At 40.0% G+C, this 18,631-nt stretch overlaps 1 protein-coding gene across 1 annotated transcript in view; it reads right to left on the bottom strand.

Annotated features, from left to right (window-relative positions):
• Window positions 1-1,597: 1,597 nt before the first annotated feature.
• The window catches only part of USP9X (ubiquitin specific peptidase 9 X-linked), a 71,684-nt gene continuing 54,650 nt past the window's right edge, over window positions 1,598-18,631 (bottom strand). The window contains exons 32-45 of the mRNA XM_035116677.3: window positions 15,977-16,167; window positions 14,422-14,595; window positions 13,041-13,182; window positions 11,833-12,583; window positions 11,173-11,296; window positions 10,651-10,876; window positions 9,609-9,738; window positions 8,925-9,110; window positions 7,903-8,123; window positions 7,476-7,564; window positions 6,063-6,219; window positions 5,341-5,553; window positions 4,710-4,805; window positions 1,598-3,358 (exon numbers count right to left, since the gene is read on the bottom strand). Of these exons, the coding sequence (XP_034972568.3) occupies window positions 3,224-3,358; window positions 4,710-4,805; window positions 5,341-5,553; window positions 6,063-6,219; window positions 7,476-7,564; window positions 7,903-8,123; window positions 8,925-9,110; window positions 9,609-9,738; window positions 10,651-10,876; window positions 11,173-11,296; window positions 11,833-12,583; window positions 13,041-13,182; window positions 14,422-14,595; window positions 15,977-16,167 (2,835 nt within the window). The 3' untranslated portion in view covers window positions 1,598-3,223. The remainder of the gene's footprint in view (window positions 3,359-4,709; window positions 4,806-5,340; window positions 5,554-6,062; window positions 6,220-7,475; window positions 7,565-7,902; window positions 8,124-8,924; window positions 9,111-9,608; window positions 9,739-10,650; window positions 10,877-11,172; window positions 11,297-11,832; window positions 12,584-13,040; window positions 13,183-14,421; window positions 14,596-15,976; window positions 16,168-18,631) is intronic.

Below are 18,631 nucleotides of genomic sequence, written 5' to 3'. Positions count from 1 at the left end.
CATCTTTACCTTCCTTTGTAATTTAGTAATGATATGAATTAATGACACCCAGAGTTTAATACACTGCCTGGAAAAGGTTTGCAGGTTACAACTTAATTCCAATTGGGAAGCAAATTTAATCATTACATTTGTGTTTCTAAAGCTAATTCTTTAAAATTAATGGTCCTTTTAAAAAGACATAACATGGCTTAAGAATCATGAGGTTTAAAATTCCATTTTGGATTCTTTTTATTTCTCTTTTGCTTTTTGAATCTTCAGTGGACACTGCAGACATACTTTTGTTTCCACAACCACTAAAATCTATTAGTTTTTAAATGAAAACTGAGGCTCCCATTACTTTCAGCATTCAAAAGCTCCCCCAAAGTGACAATATGTAATGAAGACCCAGTAAGTTGGTAGCCATGCATACCTCCTTAACTAGGGCGATTTAGCAGCGCTAACACAAAAACAGAACGTTAAAGTTTACTCACTGAAGACAGTGGCAAAAATTCATTTGCACAAAGTACTGCTCCTGGTAAGGTAAAGGAAGCTATTTACACAAACACATTCTGATACAAACACACTAAAAACTTTTCCTACAGGTGATCAGTTTCTATATATTTAATGTCAAATGATTAAGAAAAAATGTAGGATTACTGTTGGATGGATTGCTTTTATGGAAGACAGGGATTTCCCATTAGCTGTTACAAACAAAAATTAGGATTCAATCATTAGCAGAAGAGTAAAATTACCATAAACCTTTAGGCACTTTGTGGACTTGTTTTAATGTGTGCCATTCATATTGAGGTATTACATTACAGCTTTAAAGTGACTGCTGCCAAAACTCTGACAGAAGCATGCATTAATTATTATTCAGAACATTTTCACTTAAAATGAATAAATGAGACGTTTTGCCAAGAAGGAAGAAAATGATTTTTCAGGTTTCTGCTACACATTAATTTTAAAGAGGCAATAGTCTCAGGAGTCTCTCTTCCAGGGGGAAAAGCTAACCCACATTACCTCCTAAGTAGTTGAAATTTATCTCCAGGAGGGTTTTGTCATAGCCTTGTGAAAGTAAGTTTAAAAAAGAAAGAAAAAGTAAAAGTATTTTCACAATCACTTGACACTAATCATTTTTCCAAGGCCAAAGTAACAAGTTTCATGTTCCTGTATAGAAAGATAGTCTTTGAAAAAACATTTTTAACAATAATTACTGGTCTAAGGAAATATGAACTGTTGCAGCTCTAATACAAAACAGGCTAATATTTTGATTTAAGTCAACACTAAACATACCCACGTACATGGGGAATGTTTTACTTAAACGTTGTCAACCAATCAATTTAACTGCTGTTAGAAACATAACAATTAACATGAATACTAGAGAAAATCTGGAAGGGTAAAGTGATCGCTGCTACATAGAATATTTAAAAATGGTTTAAGACTATCTCATTACACTAAATGCAAAAGAACGCACTTGTGAGTTCCTCACTTTGTTCAACTATAAATCCTCAGTCTGATAAGTAGCATTTTTGTATTAACTCAATTGTATAAAATACCTTCAAGCTTGTGCTCATTAAATATATATGTATATATAAAACATACAAAAAGTACAAGATAGTCACATTAAGAAACTATTACAGTTTTCCTTTTTTATTCTTGTCAAGGGTCAAATTTCTGTTCACCAATTCTCAATGCGACTTTAGTTCCAGAATTCGGTATAGTGCACAGAATTCAACTACCTGTGCAGTCTGTTTAAAAAAAAAACCACACACACACCACAGGACAAAAATGGTCTTCTTAAATCAAATTCTATTTGTGAATTCAGCAAAATAATTTCTATAAAATAAAACAGCAAATATTTAAATAGTATAGGGTGGGCTGTATCTGTTTTGCAGGGGTATTTGGTTTTTCGACAGATTCCAAAATAATTACACACATTCAAGTTACCAATTTTAATTTAAATACAGTATTTACTGATGTCTTCCTTGAAGTCCTTAAACAAATGTTTACTCTGGAATAGAGATACCTCAGTTTTGTATTTGACTAACCAGTAGTTTTGTTGTTTTTTTAATAATCAAACTCTGCTTCTAAGGTTTAGATTTCTCTTATCATGGACAAAGAGCCAAGTTTCAATTCTTGTTTTCAAGTAGAATTGTGAACGAGCAGAAAACCAGCAAGTTAACTTGGTGCAGTGGCACTCACAAGTATTGTGTGATTTTGTTGACTTCCACTTCACTGCAATGCAGTAGAAAGGAAAGTGTTAGAAGTTTATCAAATAAGCTCTACCAAAGAAACAAAACAAGCACACCAAATACAGTCTATTATGCTCCAGGCATCCTGGCATAGCAAAAATTTGCATATTTGTTTTAAATCTTTTAATTTCCTATTACTGAAAACTAAGTGTTCTTTTATCCCACCCAGAGACAAAACTGTCAAACATCAGGTGTGAGGAACATATGTGCAACTGAAAACCACCTGTTTGTCACATTGCCCAACCCTCCCCTCCCTGTTTTTATATTCTAGGTGGCAGAAGAATAGGCTCTGAACAACACAGTTGTCACTCTGGGACAACTGTCATTTTTCTTTCCTCACTGGCTACACTAACCTGGTGTGAAGCCATGCTAAATGTTACAGCTTAACTATAGCTTCAAAGTGATTAACCTAATACCAGAATGAAAAAGGCAATGAAAAAAGACCTAGAAACAATGTTACATCACCAATTTTCCACATCAACCAAATAATTAAAAGGTTACCAGTCATTACGTTGCTCATAGTAAAATTGACTCCAGTGGCAAAGAATTAACATGAAACTATTTTTCTGGTTGACATGGAGAGGCTTACTTTTTTGGGGAAAGAAGTTGATCCAACTGCCATTAGGCAGGCAACACTGGTTGTAGAGCGCAGCGGATATATCAAGAAATTAATTGTTGTAGATCTGTGAGTCTCATCAAGACAAAAAATGTTTCTTGCTTAAGAATTAACAGTCAAACATTAATATACTATATACACCTTTGCCATTTACACATTAGCATCAGGCCATTTATTACAAAACACTATACACTTTCCACTGCAGGCAGGTTATATATTGACAGCAAATTTCTGCAGATAAGACAGTGAATAGACTCTTCACTCCATGTTGATTAGGAATAGTTTTTCTAAATATTAGCCAGACACAGAGAAAAGTTGGACTGTAAGGCCTGGGTGCACAGTCTTGATGGGGCAAGTTTAATTATGTGCATTTCCACTATTCTTTCGTCTGAGGCGGTGAAACCTCTTCACTGCCTTCATAATTTTCTTGTGCTCGTTGGCCAGTTCTCTGAGGGTTGTTCATATGATGTGCTGCTGGGCCTGTATATGGTTGTCCATGCACATGGTTATTCTGGAAGAGACAAAACACATGTTAAGAATAACTTCTATATTTCCCCAAAAAAGCAGCACATGGAACTGGGTAAGCAATAATTTATATTTTTAAATTACAACTAGAGAGCTACGCACACTTACCGCCAACTAAAAATAGAACAGATAAATTTGCACTGAAATTGAAAGGTTACAGTTAATTAATTCCAACTTCATGCAAAAGCTGAAGCTTTATGTGAAGGTCCTCAAAACAAATCTTCAAAAATGGAATGGTGGGGAGGAAAGTTTTAATTAGTACACAGAAGCAGGAAGTGGTAATTGTGAATGGCCTTTCTTCCAGAGGGACAGCATATTTCTTGTGTCAAATTTAATAAAATGACTTGAGGTGATCATCATCAAATATGTTTGTTTTAACTGTTAACACACCTAAACTAGCAGATGTAAAACATTTGTATACCTTTGTGTAATGTGAAGTTGGGTCAACTATGAACCTAAAATTGGACTTAAAATATAGCCATTGTGAATGTTAGGAGGTGAAAAAAGCCAGCTCTTGTGAAAAAGTGAAGACACCACACACTAACAAATAAGGGAGCTGGTGGTTAAATGTGTTTCAACTTTGAGGAGATTGGGCTATATCACTTACCAACTGCTCTGCTGAACACATCGATAAAGAAAGCAAGATGAAGGAAAATGAGCAGGAAAGGAAATTAAGAGATTAAGGATATAGAATTAATTATTTAGGAAAGGAAAGGGAACAAATACTGGTTATGTATGACTTACAAAGGTAATGCAAGATAATTACAATTTTAGCTTTCTGGAGTTAGCACTACATTTACAAAAGCACTTAACTTTTAAGAGATGTACATACATGCAACTTATGGTCACATGGTGTTATACATGAACTATAGCAGAGCAGAATCAGACTTCAACGCTGGTTCAGAAACTTCTATTAGCAGATCGCTGTGTGCAAAACTTAAGTGAAATTTTTAGGCATTTTACAATGCATAGGCTGTTTTCTAAAGTGGACTTCAAAGCATCAATGGACATGTCATATCAGGGGAATTTAGTTTTTCTCTGGATGCACCTGTGAGCAAATTCATGTTGGCTTGCTGGCTGTGTCCATGACATAAATCACAGCAAAAAAGTTAGGTAACTGTTCCCATATGATGGTTGTGTGTGGGGGCATTCACAAGATACTTTTTTAAAAAAGCTGTCTGCACATTACACTTTGCAGGAAGAGGCCCTCTGCCTGAATCACATATCCTTGTCCTAAAAGGAATAAAACTGGCAATATATATTTTTAAAAGCTGAAGCAAAAAGTTCATAGGATACCAAAATGAACTGACATGTTTTAAAGATAATTCTCTGCTTACCTGTTGATACTGGGAACCAGGTGAATGGGGATACAATGGAGCATCTTCTGGTGGAGAGGACTCATGCTCATCAGGGGCATCTGGGTCATCTGGTTCCTAAAAATGAAAATTGCCCATTGAACAAAAAATAAAACTACTTTTCAAATTTAAATTCCTTGCCCTTATTTTCTTCTGGCAATTGATTGGACCCAGAGAAATTCCTGCAGAATATGTGGGTGGAAGCTGACTATCCTGCCGTTTCCATCACATCGCAGCTCACAAGAACAAGAAAGAAATTCTTCTGCCAACTCCTTCTGCAGGCACCTCTCTAAATCTTATACTATGTAATAGCTATCAGAAGTAGATGCTGCTATATTAAGAATTACAAGTTTGGAGGCTGTGGCCTGAGTGCTCAATCTCCCTTGTCTCTCACAGTGATAACTGGGGGTTCTTGCTACAGTGGAGGACTTAACTCCTGCCTACTTATGAGTTCCGAAGTCTCACTAAGCTAGAAACAACTCATAAATCTTATAGGTCCAGCTAGCATTTCAACTATGTAACTAACATATATTTCTATCAGCAATTTTATGAAACAAGTTATTTGTCTTCCAAAGAATGCCAAAGCAACAATAGTTGTAAATTCACTCCTTACCTCCTCTGGGCATAGCTCACAAGCTTTTGCAAGAGTCATTCTTGCACTGTGTGATCTCTCCAGGAAGTAGCCATTTGATGTTTCATTACTCTGGACCGGAGGAGACCAATTGTTATATGTATACTGTGGATTGCCAGTATATGGCCTACGTTCAAGCTCATCTCCAAGCCACTCTACTGCCCAGGTCCACTTTCTCTTCAAATCTCCATTACTCTGAAAAGATGAAGAAGAAAAAAGCCATTCAATATTTTAAAATTGCTTCTAAATACACCTCAGTCCAATGCAGCTTTTTAACGGGGTGTATAGTTTCCCATTCATTACTCTTGTTTTTTGTAAAACAAAAAACCAAAGCAAGCAAAATACTCCAGTAAGGTCCCTACAGTTCTATTTTGTCATGGATGCTTTAGTTGAGATTCTCCATTACAGGGAGTTTGACTAGATAATCCCTTCCAATTCTATTCTAATTTTATTTCTATGAGGGAATAGACATTTGCTCTTGGTGGTTCCCCCCCCCCCAAAAAAAATTATTTGGATAAAATATATAAGACGATGGCTTTATCTTAGTGACTCTGCAGAAAGAGTTTTGTTATAACTAAACTTGGCTCAGTCCTGTCCCTCTTTCTTCGTAGCATTAGAAAAATAGAGAAAGTATTTTTTACTTAATTTAATTAAAGTGAAATAAACGGTTTACATTGCTCAGGTATTGAGATAAAAGTAATTACCTGTAAAATCTGGTAGGCTACTGGACAGTTGCTGAAAAGAGCTACCATACACTTTATACACTGGTAAGCTCTTTTTTGATAATGATTCTTAGAGCGTTGAATGGTATCAAATAGCCCATCCCGGTCATCTGGAATTCCTTTAAGTGCATTGTGAATCCTAAGAGAATCCCAAACACACCAAAAAGTCTGAATTTCACACAGACTATAAACATGCATGTAAATGTCAGCATCATAAAGGGGTAGCATTATAATGTTGCACAAGCTTAGACCCAGCAGATCCAGATAATCAGTGTCTGTACTTGCAAAACTGTGGGTGTAAGACACAATCTTAGGAGAGGCATGCCCCCTCTACTCGTAATAAGATGGAATGCCTCTCTTCTAGGATCTTGCCATATCATTACAGAGGACCAGTAGTTGTGAAACTCTGTCAGAGATATTTTTTATTTCTTCACACCCTCTTCTAAAAGGGTGACATCTAAAGATGCAGAATGTGTTCATTTTCTCACTTGACAATCACCATTATGGCCTGTACCAGATTTGTTTTAGGGCTCATGCAAAGGGACCTCAGGTCCCCATTTCTGCCTAAGCTTTCCTGAACCCAGCTGCTGTTTCTCTACCATAAACTCCCTCCACTCACCTGCAGAAATAGAATTAAAAATCCTTTGAGGTATAGCCTGAATGATTTTTATAGCAGATTGATTCACGCAAAATAGAACAGTCAACCAATTTAATAAGGCTCAGTGTTTATATAGCAGTTTTCCCAAGTACTCAAAACAGTTCCCCCACATCTCAGTAGTCCTTCTTGTCTTCTCCCTCGTAAAGTATGCTGTCATGAACAATGTCAACCCAGAAACCTATGTCCCCACTGTGGAAGGATGTGTGGATCCAGAATTGGCTCCCACAGTCACTTACGGACTCACTGTTAAGACTGTGTTCATGGAAGACAATCTTACTCGGCTACGAGTGATCGCCAAAGAAGTAGCAGCAGCAGCAGAAAGTACACCAGTATTATCACCCCCATGTAACAGATAGGAAGCAGAGAAGAGAATAATACTTTATCCAGAACCACCTAGTGCATTCTCAGAGAAGATAGCTGAACCAAGGAATTAACAGCTTAACAGTTTTAACAACTAAACTCATCTGTATAATTTAATTCAAAGTAACTATTGCACAAAAACCTTGCTAGCTAATTTATCATATAGATAGCTAGATAGATAGATGATAGATAGATAGATAGTGCATGACCATTTGGCAGTCCCCATATGCATATGGCTTAAGGTACTTAATTGCTTCCAGCAGGCAACTAAAACCTGCTGTTTCCATGAAGCAATCAAAAAGACTTTCACACAGAAGCATCACATTATTAATGCAAAAAATGCAAAACCCAAGAGCACAAGAAACCCAAGTGCTAACCTGTGAGTCTGCCAAGAGTCCTCAATTAGCAAGATTTGCAGAAGGAGATCCAAGTACGGTCGAAGTTCATATGTGTATGAATATGCAACCTTTAAAAAGTGGAATTTGAGGAAAATATTAACATGCAATTAATGATCATTTAAGTGTGCAGTACAGGAGAATTCATGCTATGAATAACTGGATGGGTACAGTATTATATTATGAATGAGCTTTCATTTCAACGCCGCAAGCCAAGGAAATATTTCTGTTAAATTAGGCTTTATCATTGAAAGAGCATCCATTTTCTCTGGTGGTGACTTTTTAAAAAAGTAACCACTACTTGTTGCAACTCTAAAGACTAACAGGATAAAAATCAAGGGACAATAATCTCTGCACATCAACCTCTTGAATAAAACACACCTTTCCTGAGATTTTAATCATTTTTTACCTGCCAAAGTAGTTCACTAAGGACTGTAGATGAAAACTGAGGATTCTCCCAACAGCAGAAGCGAAGTAGTTTGATGGTCTCTTCTGAGTTACTGCAGTCTTCAATTATTTTTTTCACATAACTAGTTCGCACAAACAGGATGTCTGCCACGTTCTGCTGAAGTGCCATTATAGGCTGTGATAAATTAGTATCACCATAAGGGTTGCTAAGTGGAGGATTACCTAAAAAGAAATATTGTTACATTATTTTTTATTTGAACTATAGAAACCAACAAGGTACTATTTAACGTCATCTTTTTAATAGCTTCACAGAACATGTATATGGTACATTAAATACATATGTGAAATGTCTCTTGTTCGATTATCAAAATCGCTATTCTGTAAGTATTCACCTAGGCAGAGTCTGACAGATACAGATTAAACTTCTGATGTGACAGTTATGATCACTGTAAAGCATTGCGGCTGGTTTTGCAAAACATGGGGTATGGTAGTATTCCTTAGTGAAAAATCAAAGCCTGTGCAATTAAACAAGGCTTTTCTAAGACTTCCCTTGGAATAGGCTTAACTTGCACTACCAAAATATGGAATAGTTGTGTCACATATAGACACATTTAAGAGAATCAACCTTTGCACATATAGTTCCAGTAATACAGAAAATCCTCAACTTACATGGAAGGTTACATTCCAGGGATCACGCCTAATCTAAAAATCAAGTATCGTCAAAACACATTGGGTACAATGGCAGGTGGGATTGCCAAAGTCTTTTCTCCTGGATGCCTGTCTCCTTTCTAATTTCTTTTCTTTAAACAATGCCAAGCGTGGAAAGCTGAACGAGCACAACTTAAACGTGTGTAAATTGTGGGCTTACTGTATTTTAATGATCTGAAACTTTTCCAAATCTTTAAGTAAACACAGGCCAGCATAACAGACAAAAGATTAGTGAGATGCTATGATGAATAATAAACTGCCACACACAATAAATCACAAATATTTTCTGTTTAAATGCTACAGAGTTAACAGTACCATTGATAGAAGACTGCATACGTGACGACACATTGCAACAGCGGATTAACTGGGACACCACAGTATACAGTTTGCCTAGTTCAGCATACTGGTATTTGATTGGAGGACCTGGGCCTTCATCCAGTGCCACAAGCATAAATGTGGCAGGTACATTTAGTTTTAAAAGCTGTGTTTTTTCTGCTACACCTAAAGGGAAGTTGGAAAAAGAGGAAGAATAATGAAAACATACTTAGCTACATTTAAGATACTGAACTGAATCATATAAACAAAAAATATTCAGATAACTGTTCACATTGGGAAATCCATAAATGAGCATTTACTGTGAATACAATACTCCATGCCTTCAACAATCCAGCCAGAATCACTCAAAACCTTTCTGATTCAACAAAATTAAGAACGTATCAATTGTCTGCTGAGGAATAGCTCTGGAAAAACCCAACCAACACTCTTTTCCCTTGCAGCTGTAGGATCACGGAAAAATTGGTAGTGGTGGGTAAACTGTCTTCCAGAGAAGACTGTCCTGCATTAAGGGATCCCCAGAGCACAGGCTGAAAACCTCAGATTTAAGCTGTTAATAACAATTTGTGCCCATCATTAAGCATTCAATGGGCATGAGTCAAGACTATTAAGTGCACTGACAGAACAACATGGACAAAGCCTTTAGGGTGAAAAACAGCACATTACCTAAGTTGGCATACATCACAAACAAGTTGAAATATTGCTGCAAATGGCGCCCGTGCTCAGACACTTCCCTTCGAAGAAGATTCAGTACTGCTCTCAGCAAGTGGTCGCTCAAACTTAAATTGTCATAGGCCTATAAAACAACACAAAGATTGATATTATTGTTGTTATTGTTGTATTATTATTATTATTATTATTATTATTATTATTATTATTATTATTATTAGACCAGTTGAACGTAAATTCTCGAACCAGAATGAAATGCAACTTTTATTGTTTAAGTATCAGAACTAATGATATCAAATTCAATTCCTGAACTATTCACTGTATCAAATTTCTGTGGTTAAAATGTTTTATCCTATACTGAATAATAGAGGAATGTATCACACATTACTTAGCTGATTAAGCTGGGAGAGGCAGGAGTGCTAAATATGAGACCAATTCAAACAGTAACCTTCAGGAAGGTACTAAAGAACATAGCAGAAAGACCAAATAAATAAATAATTCTGAAACCAGGGATGGGAAATTGTTTTGAGTCCAAGGGCTGCAACTCCCTCACCACCAAACTTCCAAGGGCCTGGCTTCTCTCACCCTGTACTTTGCTGCAGGGTACAGCTGGGTTCTCTTACAGTTCCCAATGGAACGGCTGCTTCTCGAGCGCTTGGGTGTCAAAAGATAGCTGAGAACTGGTGATTGCCACTGAGTACTCTTGGAGTGACGGTTTACTTGGGAATTACAATAAAAGCCACATGTAGTGCCTCAAAGCAAGGAGCAATTAAATTTTGCAGAAGTGGTGGAGGAAGCCAGGAGAAGCAGTGAGCAATTTTGTTTCCTTGCCCAAACAGCAACACTTCTGTGACCACAGAAGTTGGGGGTTTACAGGTAACATAAAAAGCCTTTGTGGACCAACAGTTTCCCACCCTGTGCTAAATGGAGATTATTTAAGTTACCCTTGTATAAAAATTCTATTATATCAATTTATATTTAGACTATATAGAATTTAACAGCTCTCTACTATTGTAGTCTGATTGTAGAAAAGGCATACCTGACTAGAAGGTCCAGGTGAAGCGAAAGGTGAAGGACATGGTCCATCTTGCAATGAAAAATGTGCAATAAATACTATAAGTTTTGCAAATGCTCCCCTCACTTCAGCACTAGGGCATTCCAAAAGGTATTCAGAGAAGCGATTTGAAACATTGAAAAGGACATTGTGCGCAAACCAAAAACGTACGTTCTTGCTATGACGAAGGAGAATGCACAAAGCATCATACCTGGGGGAAAATAAATTAATGGCATCACATACCCAGAAAGCAGACTTGTGTATAAAGGTGCGCATTTCAACTCCAGCACTGCATGTTAGTAGTAGGAGTTTTGTTGACCATGATTAATATGAACCAGGATTCCTTATTAACCCAAGTTTTAACCAAATTAAAAACAACTAGAAACAGTGGTTTTGAGGCTCAGTTTCAATGCATTGTTATTTCACATTTTGAATTATTAAATTGTACCATATAATCAGTACAAAAAAACCTTATGACAGTAAAATTCTTCTTAAAGGCAAATATACCAGTCACTGGCAGGACCACGGACTATTTTCTTTGTGTGAAATCCTGTGGTAAAGAGAAACCTAGCAGCAAGCTGAACACCAATCATGGTTATTTCTTCTGCTTCAGGCAACAGATGATCCTGTCCTGAAGAAAAACAGAACACAAAATGTTAAGACATTTGTTTGAAAGTGATACAACAGATTATTCTGAATTGTTTGTCAACCTGACTCTCGATATAAATTTTAAATTATTAGAAAATTATTGTGTTTTATGTAAACCTCTCAGAGATTTCTTTTTATATTAAGTGGTATATAAATTTTATATTTTAAAAAACCAGGAAATATATTTAAGAGAATTCAGTACTCAAACTTAAGTTGTCCGCCAGCATTGCTAAACATTTTTTCTAGTGATCTATAAAATGGTTGGACTTACAGACCACATTGCATTTATCAGCCAAATGCATTTTAAAGCAAATATAGAAGTAAATAATGCCTAATACCAAGGAAACAACAACCCTGTCTTTTCTATCGCTCTTACATATTAGAAAATGCCTGAGGAACAATAGTCTCTTACCCAAATTTGTAATGTTTAAAATGATACACAGAAAAATACAGTATGTTAAAAGCTATGTACTTTCACTACCTCTTGTCAATATTGATTATAAAAATCCAAACACTAACCTGGAGGAGGATTTAGATAGACACTGTTGCAAGTCAGTAATTTCTTTATGAACTGGAAATATTCTAGGCTGTACTGCATTCGGTTATGCATGAACTGGACATTTTGCTTCCGTACACTTCGCTCAATGGCAGATGGCATTTTAATTTGATGGGGTTTAGTGGTCATTGTAAGTTCTGAAATATATTTTATTAGTTCATTGTCTCTGTCTACTGTGTCCATACGTTCATAAAAGAGAATGTAAGCATTCCACCACCTCTTCTGACGTCTGTAAGACATGCGCTTCATCATATGGTCAAATACTTCTCCCATGTACTCTCCACCAAAACACTGATTTTTCATTTCTTCATCATCATCCATTTTGCATTCTGTTACATCACCATCATCAAATTTATACCACCTGTTTTTCTCACCATCTCCACCATTTCTCTGAATTATGTACGAGTAGTAATGTCCACCACTGGCTTGACCACTGTGCACCAATACACCAACAAGTCTGTATTTAGTACTTCCAGAATGCTCATTTTCAGACTGTTCATTCTGTATCAGCTGATTTTCAGGATTTACATCATCCCCTTCTAGTTTAGCTACTCCTGCCACTGTATAAGGTTCCATGTCCAACTCTCGCGGAAATTCAAAATAATCATTGAACTTGATTGCACATTCCCTTTCCCAGTCATAGTCAAATCGTTTTAGTTGGATGGCAAGAACTGGGGGCAACTTTTTAATTAGCAAGCGTTTAACTGTATCAACCTAAGGAATAAAAGATTCACATGTTAATGCATTCTATCTGTGTAAATTGTCAATGCCAACTACAAATGCAAGTGAAAAATACTGCCGCAATTCTTTGTCAAAGTGCTATAATATACCAAATAACTATCAATACATTATGCATTGCACATCACAGACAAATTTGATATAATACTGAAAAGACTGGTTTGCAGCTTTAACAGTCGTCCAGAGAAATCCTTCCTGAATTGTGGTTATGAAGTATGTAACTGTAACTCTCAGTTCTCCTACACAATGAAGCCATCTAAAACATTTTAGGCATGGCCAAACTTGGCCCTCCAGCTGTTTTGGGACTACAATTCCCATCATCCCTAGCTAACGGGACCAGTGGTCAGGGATGATGGGAGTTGCCACGTTCATATGAATTTTCAAAGTTTTTTTTTATAAAAAGAGAAAAAGAAAAATGCTGTATTTTAGTTACCTTCTTGTTGCATTTTTCACAATGATATGCATTTGCACCTTCCAGTAAGTCTCCCTTGACGTACTGTTCCAAGGAGTCAAGCAGGTTTTGGTGATTTCTTATATCTACATTCAGCGTTGTAAAAGATTCTTCACATTCGTACCTATAATTGTTGGCAGATTAGGTTAAGTTAGGCTGACAGAGTAATAGTATGAATTCAATAAAATATTTTCATCCTGAAGCAATGTTTTGAAAACAGTACCAAAAACGTGTATTTTAATTGTACAAAATGTTCAATAAATCTGTTCCATAGATGTTATGAATATGCTTATCACATTTTTTCTCAACTTTTTCTCAAAAATTTGTCTCGGCACAATTTTTTCAGTCCTGAAAAAGTGCAATAGACACTAGTGCATGATGACCAGCACCAAGACCTTCCTATCAGTACCCACAACTGTGATGTGTGAACAAGCCAAGCAGCAAGTCAGTCCCTGAACCTAGACTTAAAACTTTCGTAGGGAGTAAATCTTAATCTGAAAAAGTAAAATATCATAAAGTCTAGTATTTTGCATACATTTAAGGAACATTTATGGTGCTTCACTATTATTTAACATTTACACAGCATCAGCTTTCAAAAAAGCATTTTGAAATTTCACTCTAGATATAGTAACGTATTTATTTTGATCATATTACAAATTCATTCTCTAGTTGCCTTTTGCAACCAAAGCAGCACAATCCATGTACAATAGGGAGATATTACAGGCTCTAAAAATGACTTTAGGACAAAACTCTTTAGGGGCAGGTAGGGGAACCCCTAATTAATAAAGTCTAAGATCACAAACTATGAGCATCTTGGGGTGTGTGTGGAATGAAGTATCCTGGAAAAAGGCATGTCTGGCTGGCAGCAGAAGAGGAGCGCTCCATAATGCATCATTTTGTTGCAAGTCCATCTTGTCAAACCAAATGACAAATTACAACCGTTAAGTGTGGGGCAACAAAAGCATGTTGCCTTGAGTGTCAGCAGCTATTGCCAGAGTTGCCTAGGCTAGGCTAGCCATAGAATTGCCTGCGGATGTCAGCATGAATCAGGCTATTCTCAGATATGTAACTGATATAAGACACATCTGGTGATTGCAGTCTTAATTATATCAGAAAATGTGTGTCTTGCTATCATAGAGCTGACTCTGAAAAACATTTGGAAACTTTGGTTGATAACTTTCCTCATCATGAATACACCAACATGGCTCAGAACGTTGCATTAGCTGTATTTAGAGTAACTTGCTAATATGAACCACTCCTAAATGGTCTGTACTTTTCCATAAATGGGAGACTTGTAGCATATTTTTAGTGGATGCCCATTATTACTTTGATTTTATGAAAATGAGAAAGAAGAAACACTTACCTATGTGGGCAGCCTTGACAGATCTTCTGATCAGCAAAGGAGCCTCCCAAAACTTTACTTAACATTGCTGGGTGACCCAAGGCTTTTAAAGCTTCATCTAGGCTATCCACCAAGGAGTTAAAAAATTCTAAAGCATCATGCTGTTCACGTAGATTTACAGGCTCACCCCAGAGTCTAGGATGGAAAAGATTCTCTCATAATAAAAGCACACAGATTTTCTAACAGCAAAATCGAGTAGCATGAAAAAAATAAAGTAGTTTACATCACTATTATATAAATTTATCTTCATATAAGCTGAGTATTACAATTACCTAGCAATCCCCATAAGTGCTGCACAGCTCATAAAATACATGACCTAGTACTCTGGCTTACTCAGGGTGGCACTCAGCATACACAGATAGCAGACTGGGTGTGCCCATTTGGGGAGCCACAAATTGAACTCTGATGGACAAATCACTTTGCACTGCCTTCCCCTTATTGAGGTGAGGAAGGGCAGATGTGAAATGTATTCTCAAAACTGGATGAACTCTGAAACTGGGGGGAAATGACCCAGCTCTAATTCACATATAAAGGTAAAGATAAAGGGACCCCTGACCATTAGGTCCAGTTGTGACCGACTCTGGGATTGCGCGCTCATCTCGCATTATTGGCCGAGGGAGCCAGCGTATAGCTTCCAGGTCATGTGGCCAGCATGACAAAGCCACTTCTGGCGAACCAGAGCAGCACACGAAAATGCCGTTTACCTTCCCGCTGTAGCGGTTTCTATTTATCTACTTGCATTTTGACGTGCTTTCGAACTGCTAGATTGGCAGGAGCTGGGACCGAGCAACGGGAGCTCACCCCGTCACAGGGTTTCGAACCGCTGACCTTCTGATCGGCAAGCCCTAGGCTCAGTGGTTTAACCCACAGTGCCACCTGGGTCCCCAATTCACATATAAAAAGGCTAAATGTTCAGCATAGTAGAGATATGACCTTAAGGCCCTGGAACCATTACTGTTTACCTGGGCCTCAAACCAGTCACCTCCTCCTCCAGTAGACCACTCTCATGAGTGGGGCTTGCTCATATAGAAATATATATGCCTAAGCTCCATTTCACACTGATGACTTTCGCCTATTGTAGAGGAGTGTAAATGAGCCCAATGCTTGCTCCTGCCATATTTACACTCTACACAGGAAGCTGCCTTATAATGAGTCAGACCACTGGTCCATCTAACATACTTGTCTACACTGACTGGCAGCAGCTCTTCAGGGTTTCATGCTAAGGTCTCTCCCAGCTGGACCTGGAGATGCCAGGGATTGAACCTGGGGCCTGCATACAAAGCAGATGCTCTTACCCCTCAACTATGGCCCTTCCACTCAGCCCATGTCTGAAATAGCCCAATATTTTCATCTATACAGTGATTTTGGGGTTTCCTTATCTTGCTTTCTGCATGATTAAAAATATACATATCACACACTGTCATATTAAAATCCAGTGCATTTCATTAAACATATACTGTTTCTATCATAAGATTTCACATAAACATAGTTCAACATAAGTTAATTTCCTATTTACCTGAATTGCTTCCAAAACCCTCTGGGTACATAGTACTGTAACCTAGAAGCTGCTAAGTGACCAAAGATGACCTGGAGATGTCTTAATACGCCTATGTTGTATTCTTTTCTGTCTTCTGTTTTACTTAAGCTTGGTTTATCTTCATACTGATGTGGATAGCCAAATACTTCATCCCGTGGGTCAACATTGCTCTTTTAACATTAAAAAAGTAATGTAATATAAATGGTAAGCATGAAAAAATATATAGAAATTAATAAGCCTTATGAACAGAACCTAGTAATGTCTGCTAGAGAAATAATAGTAGTAGCTCAGATTAAATGCAAGTACATATGAAACCCTATGAAGGTTCTCATTTCAACTAAAGCAGTTCAGTTCCAAAGTCCAGGTGGGCAACCTAAAGATTCCAATACGTAAGCAACAGGATTGTTCAGCTTGCGATTTTTACAGATATGGAAATAGACCTCTTTTCCAATTACTTTTTTCTGTAAGTACAAAACACCATGATAGTGTCATGCATAGGAAGCTCCTCCTACCCTTGTGAGAGGCTTTTCAAAGGACTAGAAAGCCACCTTGCACCCACTTGCTTCCACCTGTGTATGTGGACATCTATACTCAAGTACAAAAGCAAGACTCATGGGAAGCAGCCCTCATGGTTTATTCATTTTTTACTCTTTTTTCAGAGTAAATACAATCAAGATGATTTATTGTCATTATGCTTTTATCCCATTACTCATTATAATGGACCCTTATTACTAAATCTCATATACTGAAAAGGGGGAAATGTTACTTTAATTAATAACAACCACCCAAGAGTTATTGTTATTACTTATTGACAACAATAGGACTAACAAAAAGTTTCTGCCGTAATCAATATGCTACCGTGTTTCTCATATTATAAGACATGTCTTATATTAATTTTTTCCTAAAAAACACACGACATGGCTTATTTTCGAGGGATGTCTTATTTTTTAATAAAGTGCACGCGGGCGCTGTTTGCCGGGCTTGTCAAGCCCAGCAAACAGCGCCCGCCGATCTTCGGTGACAGGCGGGGGTGGGCGGAGAGCGGAGAACGATCTCCGCTTCCACCCCCCCGCCTGTCACACAGCACAGGGCCGAAGATCGGCGGGCGCTGTTTGCCGGGCTTGTCAAGCCCAGCAAACAGCGCCCGCCGATCTTCGGTGACAGGCGGGGGTGGGGGGAGAGCGGAGCACGATCTCCGCTTCCCCCCCACCCCTGCCCGTCATACAGCACAGGGCCGAAGATCGGCGGGCGCTGTTTGCCGGGCTTGTCAAGCCCAGCAAGGAGCACCCGCCGATCTTTGGTGACAGGCGGGGGTGGGGGGAGAGCGGAGAACGATCTCCGCTTCCCCCCCCACCCCCGCCTGTCACACAGGACAGGTCCGAAGATCGGCGGGCGCTGTTTGCCGGGCTTGTCAAGCCCAGCAAACAGCGCCCGCCGATCTTCGGTGACAGGCGGGGGTGGGGGGAGAGCGGAGCACGATCTCCGCTTCCCCCCCCACCCCCGCCCGTCATACAGCACAGGGCCGAAGATCGGCGGGCGCTGTTTGCCGGGCTTGTCAAGCCCAGCAAGGAGCGCCCGCCGATCGTTGGTGACAGGCGGGGGTGGGGGGAGAGCGGATAACGATCTCCGCTTCCCCCCCACCCCCGCCTGTCACACAGCACAGGGCCGAAGATCGGCGGGCGCTGTTTGCCGGGCTTGTCAAGCCCAGCAAGGAGCGCCCGCCGATCTTCGGTGACAGGCGGGGGTGGGGGGAGAGCGGAGCACGATCTCCGCTTCCCCCCCACCCCCGACCGTCACACAGCACAGGGCCGAAGATCGGCGGGCGCTGTTTGCCGGGCTTGTCAAGCCCGGCAAACAGCGCCCACCGATCTTCGGTGACAGGCGGGGGTGGGGAGAGAGCGGAGCACGATCTCCGCTTCCCCCCCACCCCCGCCCGTCACACAGCACAGGGCCGAAGATCGGCAGGCGCTGTTTGCCGGGCTTGTCAAGCCCAGCAAACAGCGCCCGCCGATCTTCGGTGACAGGCGGGGGTGGGGGGAGAGCGGAGAACGATCTCCGCTTCCCCCCCACCCCCGCCCGTCACACAGAACAGGTCCGAAGATCGTCGGGCGCTGTTTGCCGGGCTTGTCAAGCCCAGCAAACAGCGCCCGCCGATCTTCGGTGACAGGCGGGGGTGGGGGGAGAGCGGAGCACGATCTCCGCTTCCCCCCCACCCCCGCCCGTCACACAGCACAGGGCCGAAGATCGGCGGGCGCTGTTTGCCGTGCTTGTCAAGCCCAGCAAGGAGCGACCGCCGATCTTCGGTGACAGGCGGGGGTGGGGGGAGAGCGGAGCACGATCTCCGCTTCCCCCCCACCCCCGCCCGTCACACAGCACAGGGCCGAAGATCAGCGGGCGCTGTTTGCCGGGCTTGTCAAGCCCAGCAAGGAGCGCCCGCCGATCTTCGGTGACAGGCGGGGGTGGGGGGCGAGCGGAGAACGATCTCCGCTTCCCCCCACCCCTGCCTGTCACACAGCACAGGTCCGAAGATCGGCAGGCGCTGTTTCCCGGGCTTGTCAAGCCCAGCAAGGAGCGCCCGCCGATCTTCGGCTCTGTCCCCCGATGCGCTACGGCTCGGGGAAGCAGGCAGGGAGC

The sequence above is a fragment of the Zootoca vivipara genome, chromosome 4 (genome assembly GCF_965207765.1).
Source record: "Zootoca vivipara chromosome 4, rZooViv2.hap1.1, whole genome shotgun sequence".
Lineage (NCBI taxonomy): Eukaryota > Metazoa > Chordata > Lepidosauria > Squamata > Lacertidae > Zootoca > Zootoca vivipara.
This window is presented reverse-complemented; position numbering and strand designations above follow the sequence as displayed.